This window comes from Jaculus jaculus, chromosome 8, assembly GCF_020740685.1.
Source record: "Jaculus jaculus isolate mJacJac1 chromosome 8, mJacJac1.mat.Y.cur, whole genome shotgun sequence".
NCBI lineage: Eukaryota > Metazoa > Chordata > Mammalia > Rodentia > Dipodidae > Jaculus > Jaculus jaculus.
Window position 1 is genome coordinate 6,395,874 of NC_059109.1, and position 15,819 is coordinate 6,411,692.

The 15,819-nt window shown below is 42.3% G+C and overlaps 1 protein-coding gene across 1 annotated transcript in view; it reads left to right on the forward strand.

The window, feature by feature from the left end:
* The window catches only part of Zfand3 (zinc finger AN1-type containing 3), a 236,868-nt gene that overhangs the window by 161,905 nt on the left and 59,144 nt on the right, over window positions 1-15,819 (forward strand). Inside the window, exon 3 of the mRNA XM_045157409.1 lies at window positions 746-928. Coding sequence (XP_045013344.1) covers window positions 746-928 — 183 coding nt within the window. The remainder of the gene's footprint in view (window positions 1-745; window positions 929-15,819) is intronic.

Here is a 15,819-nt window from a genome sequence, read left to right on the forward strand (position 1 = left end):
CCCAGGCTGACCTGGAATTCACTATGTACTCTCAGGGTGGCCTCCAATTCATGGTGATCTCCTACCTCTGCCTCCCAGGTGCTGGGATTAAAGCCAGACGTGGTGGCTTCCCTTGAAATTTTAGCATTCATTGTTGGCGTTTCAGAGTTCAACATTGAACTTCACCCATGCTGTTCTCAGAATAGTAAAAGACACTGTAAAACTTACTGCAATTTTCACCTCCCAGTTATGCACATCTTTTATTTTTAATATATTAATTTGCAAGGAGAGAATGAATGAATGTGTGCCTTAGGGCCTCCTGCCACTGCAAACAAACTCCAAGTACATGCACTACTTTGTGCATTAGCTTTACATGGGCCCTGGGGAATCAAACCCAGGCCTGCAGGCCTTGCAAGCAAGGGCTTAAACTGCTGATCTATCTCTCTAGCCCTCATACATGTTTTTGTTTTTTGGTTCTTCAAGGTAGGGTTCACTCTAGTCCAGGCTGACCTGGAATTCACTATGTTGTCTCAGGGTGGCCTCAAACTCATGGTGATCCTCCTACCTCTGCTTCTGAGTGCTGGGATAAGGGAATGCACTACCATGCTCGGCTCATACATATTTGACCCATGTTTTACTTCCATATTTTTAATCACCCAAATTGGCTTTGTTTTATTGCTGTTACTTTGTACTGACTTAGGTTGCTTCTAATACTCTTGATTGTAGACTCCTTTATTCAGCTAGTTTTCTCACCTTTTATCTTTAGATTTTCAAAAGAAACAACCAGACGATGATTCTGCTCCAAGTACAAGTAACAGCCAATCAGATTTGTTTTCTGAAGAGACCACCAGTGGCAACAACAATACCTCGATAACCACGCCAACTCTTAGTCCCAGCCAGCAGCCGCTTCCGACAGAACTGAATGTAACTTCACCGAGTAAGGAGGAATGTAAGTGCCCAACCTTGAGAGGTGGTATGGAGAGAAGCCTAGGAAATTTGTCATGGGCATCTTGGTCACAAATGTGTGATCACAGATAAAGATGGCAGTTCTGTTTATTCAAGATAAGTGTTTAGGTGTGGGGCCTATGCTCAGCACATGAAAGAATAAGTTTCAGTCTTCCTATACAGTGTAAGTCTGCTTACAAGAAAGCTTTATCTGTTTACTTTTAAATGACACAGGCTTGAACCACCCTGGAGCAGGCTGTTGGCTTTGACTGCACATGAGCCCACTGGGAGTCTCAGACTAATCTGGTCTTCGGCATTATCCCTGACCTTGATGCAGTTGCACTAGTAAGAGGCCCAGAGACTCTGCTTCTAACTGCAGAGATTCTAATGTATAGTGAGGGTTGGGAAACACTGGTGCCGGGAACTTGCACCTGCTGTAGGGCCTTGTGTTGAAACCTTACCATGTCACTAACTGGCCTTGACTCTTCTTAAGTGTTTAAGTTAGTATTTATGCTGTGTGTTTTATAGAAGACAGGGTATTTGAAGAGAGTCAGAAATCATTTTTATCACTTTCGTATGATATGGAAGTTCAGTGTAATGCTAAAACTTGAGGAACAACTAGAACTGGTAGTATTTGTTAAATTATAGGGATATTATGACATATCAACGTTTGCCTCTTAAGCTTTACTCAGTAAGATTGGAATTTAGTGCTTCAAGTTTAATGAATGTCTAGAAATGTTATAGGTTAGGATGTTCTGTCTACTAATTTGGAAAGATTAGCAAAAAGCAAATATTTACCTAAGCCTTTCATACATTGCTGTATTTCAATTACATTGAGAATATAAAAATACAGAAGGTCTTCACAGAATTTGCTATTTATCTGGTAAAATTAAATGTATTGGTTACATTTCAGAGAGGGGTGAACAGGAGTGATCCTCCTCCTTGCCTTACAACATTTGAAGGCCAGAGAGACTGCCAGTGATCCAGCATTGCACAGGACAGCCTCTGTATCAAACATAATGGTGATCCGCCCACCTGGAAATCTGACGCAGAGTTGCATGTTCCTTGTTAGTGGCCTTCTTGTGTACTGCATCTCAGTATTGAAGAGAAGGGCATTGACTTAATTAGAAGTGACATTGAAGGCAGATGAGAAGTAGTAGAGAGACATTCTACTCACAGTAGCATGAATTCTGGAGGAAAGATGCCTGGAGTTTCTCAATGGTTAGTAACTCCCTTAGAGCCATTATGGAAGACAGTGTTAGGACAATAAATTAGGGCCAAGCTATAGAAGGCGTAATGCCCACCTAAGCTATTTGGACTTTTAAATGATAGCCATTTGTTTTAATTACAGAAAGTGATAATATCACAGTTCGTTTGAAGAAACAACCTGACATTTATCAATTGTTGAATGGAACCAAGACAGGTGTAGACATAGTTCAGAAGAGAAGACAAAGAAAAGACAATTATTGTCAATAATCAATTTCAAAAGTTTTATTTATCTATTTTGGTTTTTCAAGGTAGGGTTGAGACCCTTCCTAGCTCAAACTGACCTGGAATTCACTATGTAGTCTCAAGGTGGCCTCGAGCTCACGGTGATCCTCCTGCCTTTGTCTGCCAAGTGCTTATTTGTGTATTTATTTGGGGGGGGTGGTTGTTGAGGGAGAAAGAGAGCAAAAGAATGGGCATGCCAAAGCTGGGCGTGGTGGCATATGCCTTTAATCCAGCACTTGGGAGGCCAAGGTAGGAGGATCGCCATGAGTTCAAGGCCACCCTGAGAGTACATAGTGAATTCCAGGTCAGCTTAAGCTAGAGTGAGACCCTTCCTCCAAACACCAAAACAAACAAACAAACAAACAACAACAAAAAAAAACCCACCAAAAAACAAAACCACTGTGGTCGAACTCCAGACGGAACTTTGCACATGCATCACTCCTCACTAGATGCGTCTGCATTGTGTGAGTTCTGGGGAATCAAATAGGAGTCCTTAGGCTTTTCAGGCAAGCACCTTAACCACTAAACCATCTCTCCAGCCCTAAGACTTTTTGAAGCCTTCCTGCTGATTTTGGTGTTTTGAGATAGAATTTGCCAGGCTGGCCCCCTTTGTTCCAGTCTCAGCCCCCAGGTAGCTGATATTACAGCTGTATGTCACTGTGCCTGTCGATCTTTCTCACCACCCCCTTTTTTTCTTCCAAATTTTTATTTTTTTAATCTAAATCAGACGGACCTGTATCTAACTCTGTAGTCTCACGCTGGCCTGAAGCTTAACAGTGATCCTGCTACCTCTGCCTCCCTAGCCTTCCCGTCCCTTTTTAATGTAAGTATTTAGGGCTTTGATCATCTCTTTTAAGACAGCTTTTGCTGCATCCCATGAGCTTTGATCATGTGTTATGGACATTGTCATTTATTCAGAAGTTTCATATTTTTCTTTTAATTTCTCTGTTGACCTATTTGTCATTCAGGAGTATGTCAGTTTCCATGCATTTGTACCATTTCCACAGTTCCTCTTATTTTGTTTCGGTGTAATCAGAGAAAATGCATGATAGGATTTTGATTTATATTTTGTTACTGTTTTGCTTGTGTATGTATGGTGTGTTTGTGTGTGTGTGTACATCCTGTGCACGTATGTATGTATGCGCCCTTGCATCACCACATATGGTGGCCATGCTGGGTGTCCTGCTCCATTGCTTCTGCCTGTTTTTTTCTTTTTCTTTTTTTTTTTTCCTTTTGGTTTTTCGAGGTAATGTCTCACTTCACTCTAGCCCAGGGTGGCCTCGAACTCACAGCGATCCTCCTACCTCTGCCTCCTGAGTCCTGGGATTAAAGGCATGCGCCAACACACTCAGCTTCTGCCTATTTTTGTTTGAGCTGGAATCTCTTACTGATGCAGGGCAGCCGATTTCCTGATCTCTGCTCCTCTTTGTGGCACGCGCATGGGCACACCCAGCTGTTTACATGGGTTCTGGAAATTCAAACTTAGGCTCTCATGCTTGCATAGGAAGTACACTTAACCACTGACCCTTATCTCTAGCTCTTGATAATAGCTTTGTTTGTTTTCATAAGGCTTGTTTTTTGGACTCATACCTGGTATGCCATGGAGATTCATCCATTTGCTGATAATGATCTGTATTTTGCTTCTGGTGGGTGAGATGCTCTGACATTGTTGCGTAGATTCATTTTGTTTACATTGCAGTTTCTCTAGTCTTTCTACTTTCTGATTCTTTTCAGGGATGATTTATCATGGGCTGAAATTGTGATTTTGAAGTCCCCATCTATTATTACATTGCACTCTTTAGATCTAATAATATTGACTCTGTATATTTGGGTGGTCATATATAATTTATATTATACACACTTCTCATGTCCTCTTGCTGAGTTAATCCTTTTATCATTATACAGTGGCCTCTTTATGTGTATGTTTTGTCTCTCTCTGTGTTCGTAGAGAGGTGCTGGGGGTTGAACCTAGGGTCTCCCACATGCTAGTAGGCAAGTGCTCTACCACTGAGCTGTATTACCCTTTGTGCTTTTTATTTTTTATTCTTTTTTTTTTAAATTTATTTATTTATTTATTTATTTATTTGAGAGCGACAGACACAGAGAGGAAGACAGATAGAGGGAGAGAGAGAGAATGGGCGCGCCAGGGCTTCCAGCCTCTGCAAACGAACTCCAGACGCGTGCGCCCCCTTGTGCATCTGGCTAACGTGGGACCTGGGGAACCGAGCCTCGAACCGGGGTCCTTAGGCTTCACAGGCAAGCGCTTAACCGCTAAGCCATCTCTCCAGCCCTATTTACTTATTTTTAATTTTATTTATTTATTTATTTTTGCAGTGTTGTGGCTCAAAAACAGGGCTAGGCAAGTGTTCCTCCACTGAGCTATATCCCCAGCCCAAGAGAGTTCTTTTCCACCTGCTAGATCTAGCCACTACAAACGAATACCTGATGCGTGTGCCACTATGAGCATCTGGCTTATGTGGGACCTGGGGAACCGAGCCTCGAACCGGGGTCCTTAGGCTTCACAGGCAAGCGCTTAACCGCTAAGCCATCTCTCCAGCCCTATTTTTTATTCTTAATAAGTTACTAATGCTTATTTATTCTTTATTTATTTATTTTTAGATTTTTTAAAAATTATTTATTTATTTATTTGAGAGTGACAGACACAGAGAGAAAGACAGATAGAGGGAGAGAGAGAGAATGGGCGCGCCAGGGCTTCCAGCTTCTGCAAACGAACTCTAGACGTGTGCGCCCCCTTGTGCATCTGGCTAACGTGGGACCTGGGGAACCGGGGTCCTTAGGCTTCACAGGCAAGCGCCTAACCGCTAAGCCATCTCTCCAGCTCTCTTTATTTATTTTTGTGTTACCCTATTAGGATTTATTTGTATGCTTATTTGACATAGTGTACTTTTTATTTTGGACACAGTATCTAAGTTACCCTGACTGGCCTTGAACTCACTCTAGCCTAGGCAGGCTCTGAACTTGCAATCTTCCTGCCTCAGCCTCTGGAGTAGCAGGAATTATAGGCCTGTACCACTATGCATTGCTTCTTTTGCAGTATTTATAAGCTATTTTATCTGAGATTAATGTAACTAATCCTGCTCACTGTTACTGTGTTTGCAGGGACTACAAGTATATTCCATAAGTGTGTAGGTCTGTATACATACCTATGTACATACAAACATATGTGAATATATATATTATTCATTTATGTTCGGTGTTTAAGTCCATTCAGCCAGTCTGTATCTTTCAGTTGGTGGGAATGTACCAACATATGTTCATCATTACTGTTGTTAGGCAACAGCCTCCTTTTATTTTGTGGTTGATTTCTCGTTACTTTGTGTCTGTTCCTCTCATTCTTTGTTGTTCTTTGTGGTGTGGTGGCTTTGTGTTGTTGTGAAGCTTGGCTTGTTCTCTCTCTTGTTTATGTACCTTCTGTGCTGTGCACCGACGGTGCCTGTGCTTACACTTTAAATGTAAGTGTTTCTGGTAATTGATAAATTCTATCAAGCTCTTGCTTTTCTGAGGAAGACCTAGTTTTTTTCTTTTCTCTGAAGCACAAAGTTTTTCAGGGTATGATATTCACTTAAGATTTTTTTTGTTTGGTTTTTTGAGGTAGGGATTAAAGGTGTGTGCCACCATGCCTGGCTCAGTTAAGAATTTTTTTAGCCGTGCATGGTGACATGCATCTTTAATCCCAGCACTCGGGAGGCAGAGGTAGGAGGATCTCCATGAGTTTGAGGCCAGTCTGAGACTACATAGTGAATTCTAGGTCAGCTTGTGAGACCCTACTTTGAAAAACAAAACAACAACAAAAAAGATTATTTATTTTAGTCATCCTGAATATATTATCCTAGCTTTCCTGACCTGCAGTGTCAGTATTGCTCCTAAAATATATGCTGTTGAGCTACTGGAGATTTCCTTGACTTTTGTTTCTCTTGCTGCTTTTAGAATTTTTTTTTTTCTTGTTGACTTTTACAGATGGATTGTAATATACCTTAGAAAGGACCTCTTTAATGGAGTCTCTTGAAGCTTTTTGATTCTCATGGATATTGATACCCATCTCTTTCTCAAAACTTGGGAAGGCCTTGGGGATTTAGCTCAGAGCCAGAGCATCTGCATAACACATATAAGGCCCTGGGTTCATTATCTCATGTTACAAAAACAAGGAAACAAGCTTAAGTTTCCACCCATGTTTCATTAAATATGTTTTCTGACCCTCTGTCCATCTCTTTTCCTTATAGAGCTCCCATAATGTCCAGGAGCTGATGTCCTGTCACTCTCTTGACGTACTTCTGTTTTCATTCTTTTTTTCTTTTTGTTTGGTCAGCTGAATCGATTTACTTCTGTCTTTGAGTTTAGAAATTCTTCTTTTTGTGTTGTTGTTACTGCTTTTGGAGTTTTTCGAGGCAGGGTCCCACTTTAACCCAGGCTGACCCAAAACTTACTGTGTAGCACAGGCTTGCCTCAGACTCATGATGAGCCTCCTAGCTCAGCCTTCTTGAGTGCTAGGATTATAGATATGAGCCATCATGCCCGGATTCAAATTCTTTTTTTAAAAAAATATACTTTATTTATTTGTTGGAGAGAGAAAGACGAGGGGGGATGGGGAGAATGGGTGCACCAGGGCCTCCACTACTGCAAACAAACTCCAGACACATGCGCCCCTTTGTGCATCTGGCTTATGTAGGTTCTGGAGAATCGAACCTGGATCCTTTGGCTTTGCTGGCAGATGCCTTAACTGCTAAGCCATCTCTCCAGCCCTCAGATCTGAATTCTTTTTTTTTTTTTTTTTTTTTTTTTTTTGGTTTTTCGAGGTAGGGTCTCACTCTGGTCCAGGCTGACCTGGAATTAACTCTGTCATCTCAGGGTGGCCTTGAACTCATGGCAATCCTCCTACCTCTGCCTCCCGAGTGCTGGGATTAAAGGCGTATGCCACCATGTCCGGCTAGGTCTGAATTCTTTAGCTACTGTTTGATTATGTGTGATATCTCTGGAATTTCATATTTGGATCATGAACTGTTTTGTTGACTTCATTGAGTTGGTTTTGTTTGTTTATAGCTCATTGAAGCTGAGTTAAGCTTCCTTCATGATCATTATTTTGAATTCCATTTCCCACATTTGATGACTCTCCCTCCCATTGGGGTCTTTCACTGGATATTATTTGGTCCCTTTGGAGTGCCATGTGTCTTTGCCATGTCAGGTTTGATGTGTCCTGGTCCTGTGTAGACAATTGTGTGAGTAGCAAAACAGTAACCTCCCCCACCCTCATACTGGGGGGTCAAAGCTGGGGCCTGATGTAGTCTGGGCAAGTGATAAGTGCTGAGTTATAGTCCCATCATTGCCTGGTCCAGTTTTGTGGAGGTATTTTGAGGAGGTGGCAAGGAGAAAACTTTTCTTTGTGTGAGGTCTAACGGTGTTATGTTAGCTCTTCTCTGGGCTGACTCAGGAGTGTGGCCTCTGTGTTCTGTCTTCGGCTCTAGTCCTCCTCAGAGCTGCTGCTGTTGTGTTAGTGAGCTGCACCTCAGTTGGTTGTCGCTGTAGTGGTGCAATGCAGGTAACACCTGGCTAGGCTCAGACACTGCGGACTCACTGTGACCTAGGCTCTCTGGTGGGTTTAAGGCTGTTTCAGGAAGCTGATGGGCCAGGCTTAGGTGTGTCTTCAACACCTGGCTGGCCCATATGGGCCCTGGTAGTCTCCTAGCAATGTAGTACTGAACCCTGTGTGACTACCTTTAGCTTTGGATTTGGAGGCTAGGGTCTCACTTTTCTTCTGGTCTTAGGCTCTGAGTATCCAGTTTCCATTTCTGTAGCTATTCATATGTGGATGTGGTGTAATGATGACTCAAGCTTTGGAGACACATTGTGCCTACTGGTCCCCAAAGTCAAGTGTAGTGTACCAGCTCGGAAGGTTTCAAGGTACCCTCAAGCTGTAGCAGCTTAGGTCACGAGATTGGGAAGTATGCAGTATGGCCTTCTTCTGTGGGAACTTAGTGTGGTGCATGTGTCTCCTTTAGACTGCAGGACAACTGCAGCCACATGGGAGTTGTTGACAGCCTCCAATTTTCCATTCCCCTCGAAGGAGAGTCTTGTAGTCAGCTCCACATGGCTAGGCTGAACTTCCAAACCGGACATAGTTTATGGGGAAAAGGGACTTACTTGACGTGTACATTTCCAGGGGAAGTTTTCATGATGGAAGAAGAGATCCCTTTCAAAGATCTAAGCAGAGAGAAGCCACCACCAGCCAGCAAACACCAAAAGCAGCCAGCAAGCTGGGCATGGTGGCGCACGCCTTTAATCCCAGCACTCAAGAGGCAGAGGTAGGATTGCTGGGAGGTCGAGGCCACCCTGAGACTACATAGTGAATTCCAGGTCAGCCTGGGCCAGAGTGAGAACCTACCTCAAAAAAAAAAAAAAAAAAGAAAGAAAGAAAGAAAAAGAAAAAGGCAAGAAGCAACTGGAGCCCAGGTAGAGCTCAAAAACCATTCTGCTGCATACCATTGGGCTAGAAATCAGACCCACTCCCCTCTTCTGACCAGGTGGCTGGAATTCCAAGTTTTAATAAAACATCTTAGTCTACTGGGGGACAGACATTCAAACTTCTGTTGTCTCCTTTAGACTGCAGCCACATGGGGATTATGGGGAGTCTCCCTTGAAGGAAAGTCTGGTTTAGCCTGTGTTGATCAAGAGGAGAAGACATTGGGAAAGGGGCATGCTCATGCTCTGTGGCAGTAACTGAACTGAACCTGGGGGTCTGCATCTCACCACGTGTCCTTTATTCTCCAGTCTGCTCTCCTGCTGACTGCTTGGAGTGCAGTTGTTGATAGGGTGTCAGCCATTTGGGTGGGGAGACAAACAACAGGCAGGTCTGCCAACCACTTTGCATGAGGTTACTGGAGTTCTTCCTTGACTCCGCTTGTAAAAAGAAAGATATTAGCGGGGCATGGTGGTGCACGCCTTTAATCCTAGCACTCAGGAGGCAGAGGTAGGAGGATTGCCATGAGTTCAAGGTCACCCTGAGATGACAGAGTTAATTCCAGGTCAGCATAGACCAGAGTGAGACCCCCTACCTCGAAAAAAAAAAAAAGATGTCAAGTTAGAACTGTAGAAATCAGTTGTTCTTAGGTGATGGGGAAATAACTGCTCACCTTGTCACTTTTATCATATTAGACTTTTTTAAAAGACAAGAAAATGTCCTCTCCTCCCTTCTCCACATCATCTTTTCTGCTCTTAAAGGCCTACTTAGAGTCTATTTGTGATGATTATACTTTGCGTGCTTTTCTGGGTTTGGTGTTTTTCCTCCCAGTTTCAGAAGCATTTAAGATGGAAGTGGAGGTATTAGAATGGCCTTGGCTAATCTGTTTCTTTTTAGGCAAGAAAAGCAGAGAATTGATGCTTGCTACTAGGGAAGACATAATGACAAGGAATGGACTTTCAAATATTCTGAGGTTTGACTCAGACAATTAGGAGAGGTCATACGTTACACAGGAAGGTAGTGGCTTTGGAGATCCAGTGGTCCTTTGGTTTCCAAAGCACGTTGATGAATGTTGTTCTCCTAGCACTATCCTGATAGTGTGTGGCATAGGTCAGACAACTATGTTTCTGGTCTGTAGATGAGAAAAGGGGGCTTTGGCAGGTGGGCTGACCTAGAGTTATAACTGTTGTGTGGGGCTTTTGCCTGTGTATTAGTTGCGGGTTTCATGCTGTTCTCGTTGGTAGCAGTACAGCACTGCTCTGCTTCTGTCCAAAGAACGTACACGCCAGTGTGTTAGCAGAACTTCATGGACTAGAGCTGCATTTCTCACTGTTGTCCAGATTTTTGTTTATCATGATAGCTATTTCCAAAGTAGAAATTTGAGACCATTCTTTACCTGTGGGTAAATTAATTTTGTTGAACAAGATTCCCATTGTTTCCCCGGAAACTGATTGCTGGTGATAACACTAGCTCTAGCTCCCCTAGGAATTTAAAAATTAATGCTTATATATCAGCGAGAACTCGGCATGTACTAGGGTAGTCTCAGATTTGCAGTCTTCCTACTTCTGCCGTCTGCATTGCGGCTGTGACCCACCAGACCTGGCTGATGATACCTTTTAACATTTGCCCTTCAGAACCTACCTTTGAGTCTGGCCAGACCTCATGTGGACTCTGCAGAATTAGTACCACTGCTACCAAGTGGCAAAATTTTTGGTTTCTACCAGTTACATTTCTAGTAATCTTGAAAGGCAGCCAGTTTTCCCTTTTCCAGACTTCCTCTTTTAGCACAGATTTGGACGGACAGGCCACCTTCTAGTAAAGCATTTGGAAAACACCGTTTAAACACTTCCTGCTGGGCTGATTTAAATGAGGTACCAAAGGAAGGCTTATGTGGTTCTGTGTGTGCCTTTTTCTTCCTGTTTTCTAGTGAAGCATCTGCTTCTTATCAGAGATAATTACACAACAGACAGAGCTCCTCGCATAGATAATAGCCTCAACCTGGGGGATTCTGTCCTATAATGGAGAATGCCCAAACTTTAAACGTCTTTTTTGATTTTAAAGTTTTTTTTTTTCTTCCTGGTGCACTTATCTATTAATCCCCAAGCTGGCTCTGTAAAGCATGCCACCTTTATTAGGACCTTGTTCTAAAAGATTGATACTTTGTACTAAAACAGTAGGTGATATGCATTGTCAGGGTATCAAATGTGTTTGTTGTGTTGAAGTGGCAGCATGTGTGAGAGAGATCCTTAACTTAGTTCCCTGTTTACATCTTAAACAGTTAGGAGTGGGCTTTTTAAAGTTATATTTTGGTGTATGTGTATAGTGTGGTATAGTGTAGTCTGTGTGCACACGTAGAGTGTAGTATAGAAAATGCATATGTGTGTGGATGCACAGGTAGGGATTCCGGTGTCTGCCTGTTTCCTTCAGAGGGAGGGAGTATCTCCCAGCCCAGAGCTGGGTTTTCTTCAGTCAGCAAGCCCCAACAATTCTTCGGTCTCCTGGTCTCCGCCCCAGACAGAACTAAGGTTCTGATGGGCATAGCCATGTGCAGCTATTTATGTGAGTGCTGGGGAATCAAACTCAGTCAGTCTCAGGCCCCATGCTTGCAGAGCAAGCGCCTTTTTAACCACTGAGCATCTCCCCAGCCCCAGAGGATTTTTCTCAGAAGTGCTTGTACTCCATCTTTTTCAAGCACTTGCATGTCACCTACCTTCAACTCCTCCTCAGAGCGAGAGCAACATGAAAGCCCAACCATTATGCTTCACTTCTGTACTTGCTTTTTTTCTCCCTTTTCCTTGAAGTAGATACATAAGAAATTATTCCACTGTAACTTTTTTGAATTCCAAAAATTTAGATTTGTACAGGTGAAAAACCTTTAAACACCTTGACCCTCTCAACCATCACATTCCCACTGTTCTACAAACAGCCAGACTTAAATTCATTCCGAGTTTCTTTCTTTGTTCTTTTCTTTTTATTTTTTTCGGGAGGGGGTAGAGGTAGGGTCTCACTCTAGCTCAGGCTGACATGGAATTCACTATGTAGTCTCAGGCTCACAGTGATCCTCCTACCTTTGCCTCCTGAGTGCTGGGATTAAAGGCATGCACCACCACGCCTGGCTTCATACTTTCTTTTTAATACAGTTGTATATTTTACATGCATGTGAGGTCTTGCCTCCTTTAATGAGGGCATGCTACACATACATAAGTGACTTTCCTTTTACTTTCATGCTAGAAATCTTTCCATGTTAGTCTTAGAGATCTGCCTCACTTCTTTTTTAACTGATGCATAGTTTTCTACATTATAATTACCATAATCTTTTTTCCTGTTCTTTTGAGGCCTTTTCTAAAATTTCAGTATGATAAGCCATGTCAGACGGTAGATATTTTTACAAATGACAGATGTATGTGTCATTTTTCCATGATAAATATATGGAAGAGGAATTAGCAAGTCAGACCAGAGAGGGCCTGGGGGCACACCAGGGCCTCTAGCCACTGCAAACAAACTCCAGATACACATGCCACTTTGTGCATCTGGCTTATGTGGGTACTGGGGAATTGAACCTGGGTCCTTAGGCTTTGCAGGCCAGTGCCCCAACCTTCATCTCTCTATTGTTGGATTTTTTTTTTTTCTTAAATGAACTCCAGACACATGCGCCCTCTTGTGCATGTACCTAACATAGGTCCTGGGGCATCGAACCTGGGTCCTCTGGCTTTGCAGGCAAATACCTTAACCTCTAAGCCATCCCGCCAGCCCCCCCCCCCTTTTTGGTTTTTCGAGGTAGGGACCCTCTCTGGTCCAGGCTGACCTAGAATTAACTATGTAGTCTCAGGGTGTCCTTGAACTCATGGAAATCCACTTACCTCTGCCTCCCGAGTGCTGGGATTAAAGGCATGTGCCACCACGCCCGGCTATTGGAAATTTTTTTCAGCCTTATAGTTTTTTTTCTTAATTCTTGACTCTCATCACACATTAGTTTTTCTAATACTGTTTCAGAAGTACAATATTTGCTATAGGTTTCTCTTAGATTTTTTAAAAAATCAATTTAAGGAGCTGAGCGTGGTAGCGCACGCCTTTAATCCCAGCACTCAGGAGGCAGAGGTCGGAGGATCACCGTGAGCTTGAGACCAACCTGAGAATACACAGAGTGCATTACAGGTCAGCCTGGGCTAAAGTGAGAACCTACCTAGAAAAACCAAAAAAAAAAAAAAAAAAAAAAAAAAAAATCAATTTAAGGAAACTTATTTTCCAAATTATAGGTGAATGATAAGTTTTATGTAAAGATTTTTTAAACAACTGTTGAAATGATCACATGGCATCTGCTTTCATATGTGACCTTTTAGTTTTAATATACTTCCAGGGTTAAACCAGGTTTACATTTCTTGAGTAAACTATACTAGTTCCTTTAGGACAATGTTTGATTGAGAAGGCTAATTTTAAAATTTTGTATTCTTTTAATAGATAAGAGTTAATTTTGTAATATGTGTGTTTATGTATGGTGGGCATACCATTCCTCTCTAGTTTCAGGATGACATTAATCTTATGAGACAGCATCAGTTCTTTATATATTCTTTAAAAAAAAAAAAAAAAAACTTTTTTTTTTTTTTTTTTTGGTTATTTGAGAGAGGGCTAGCAGATAGAGAATAGGGTCACCAGGGCCTCTAGCCACTGCAAATGAAATCCAGATGCATGTGCCACCTTGTGCTTTGGCCTTTATGTGGTACTGGGGAATTGAATCTGGGTCCTTTGGCTTTGCAGGCAAATACTTAACTGCTAAACCATCTCTCCAGCCCAAGACATTTATTCTTTAAGAGCTTGAAAAACTAATTTGTAAAGCTAACTGGACTGATACCTTTTTTTATTCTAAAGTATATCTTGTGAAACTTTTTTTGTTTACATGATATATGATTATTGAAATATTCATATTTTTGGCCTCATTTTAAGTCACTTTTGCCAATTAATAATTATAGCAATCTCCTCTTACCCTGTTTTAGTTTCACTTTCTTCAGTTTCAGTTATGTAGAATGAACCACAATCTGAAAGCAGTAATTGAGACATTCTAGAAATAAACATTCCATGAGCTTCAAATATAGTTCTGTTTTGAGCAGCATGATGGAGTCGTGTGCCATCTTGATTCTCAAACCCACAACTGGAATCGTTTCTTTGTCCTGCTTGTCTTGCGGCCTGTACTTGAGGTGGCCATCCTCGTGCCTGTCAGCTTGGCTGTTGTGCTGCTGCATTGCTATGTCCGCGTGACCAACTTCTGGTGTACTCCTGTATATCCAGGTATCAAGTAAACCTCTAGTACATGCAGCTGTGGGGCAAACTTCGGGTGGGCTCCTGTACACGCAGCTGTCAGGGGAGTGCCTGGTGTACTCTTGTATGTACAGGTATTGGGTGTACTCCTCGTACATACAGCTTTTGGGTAAACTGTTCATGCTCATGTTAAGAATAAGAACTTGTGCAGCAGCTGGAAGCTGTAATAGCCTGTAAGGGGTGTGTCAGAATAGGTTCACTGTTTTTTCTGTACCCGTGGTTCTGAAGTGTGGCCTGAGAACCTGTTGAGTCCCATTCATAGGATTCGTAGTTTTCCTGTTGCTTATTGCAGAAGTGCAAATCTCATAAGGCAGGTGAGAATGTACAGCTTGGGGGTCTTCCGTTAAGCCAGGTACACTATTTATAAAAGTTACAGTATTTATTACTAATTGTAGTTCCTTTCCAAGTAAGCTAGGATATCCAGTAATTATTTTTTGCACAGGATTTTCATTCTGTGCTGGGAAACAGTTTTAAACACTTAATATGCTATATTTCTTTTCTTTCTTTTTTTTCAAAATTTTGGTATTATCTATTTTTTGTTGACAACTTCCATAATTGTAAACAATATCCCATGGTAATTTCCTCCCTCCCTGCACTTTTCCCTTTGAAACTCCACTCTTCATCATATCCCTTCTCTCTTTCAATCAGCCTCTCTCTTATTTTGATGTCATCATCTTTTCCTCCTATTATGAGGGTCTTGTGTTGATAGTCTTAGGCACTGTGAGGTCATGGATATCCAGGCCATTTTGTGTCTGGAGGAGCACGTTGGAAGGGGTCCTACCCTTCCTTTGGCTCTCATTCTTTCCACCACTTCTTCTGCAATGGACCCTGAGCCTTGGAAGGTGTGATAGAGATATCTCATTGCTGAGCACTCCTCTCAGCACCATGGTTCCTTCTGAGTCATCCAAAAGTCACTGCCATCTGAAAAGAGAAGCTTGTCTGACCCAAAGTGAGAGTAGCATTAATATGTTGGTATAAATATTAAGAGAAGTACTTACTGGGCAGTTTGGTGAACATAGTATATACATTTAGCCAGACAGCACCAGATGGTATGCCCCTAGGGCTCATGACTACCCGTGTTGTAGGTTTTCAGTATCAGGGATGTATTCCCTCCCAGGGAGCAGGCCTCCAGTCAAAATAAAGAGTGGTTGGTTTTCCCCATAACAGATGTGCCACTACTGCACCTTTTTGCTCATTTGGCATGGCTGGCCAAATTGAAGGCTTGCAGTGTCCACTGTTGTTCAGTGGTGATTTCTCTCTTTCCTACTGAACTGCATGCACCATGGCTTTTTCCAGCTTTCTGTCAGCTGGTCTACATGAAGGATGTTTTCAGCTCAGCTCCAGAAGGATTTCTCAATGACCTTGCAGCCCAAGTATGTGGAGTCTTCAGCAATAAGGTCCTGGTGGGAAACCAAGGGCCTCAGCAATGGCCTATAATGTTCTGGGGGCATCAGGGATCTCCCTGGCCAACAACTCACTGGAAGGTATTCCATCCCTGGTATTGAAAATTTTCTAGTAATTATCTATGGCTTTTGAGGGTTCCATTTTCCAAGAAAAGTAGATTTTCATATGACTTACTTATATCCTCTTAGACTTTGATTAGCCCTCCCTCCACCTTC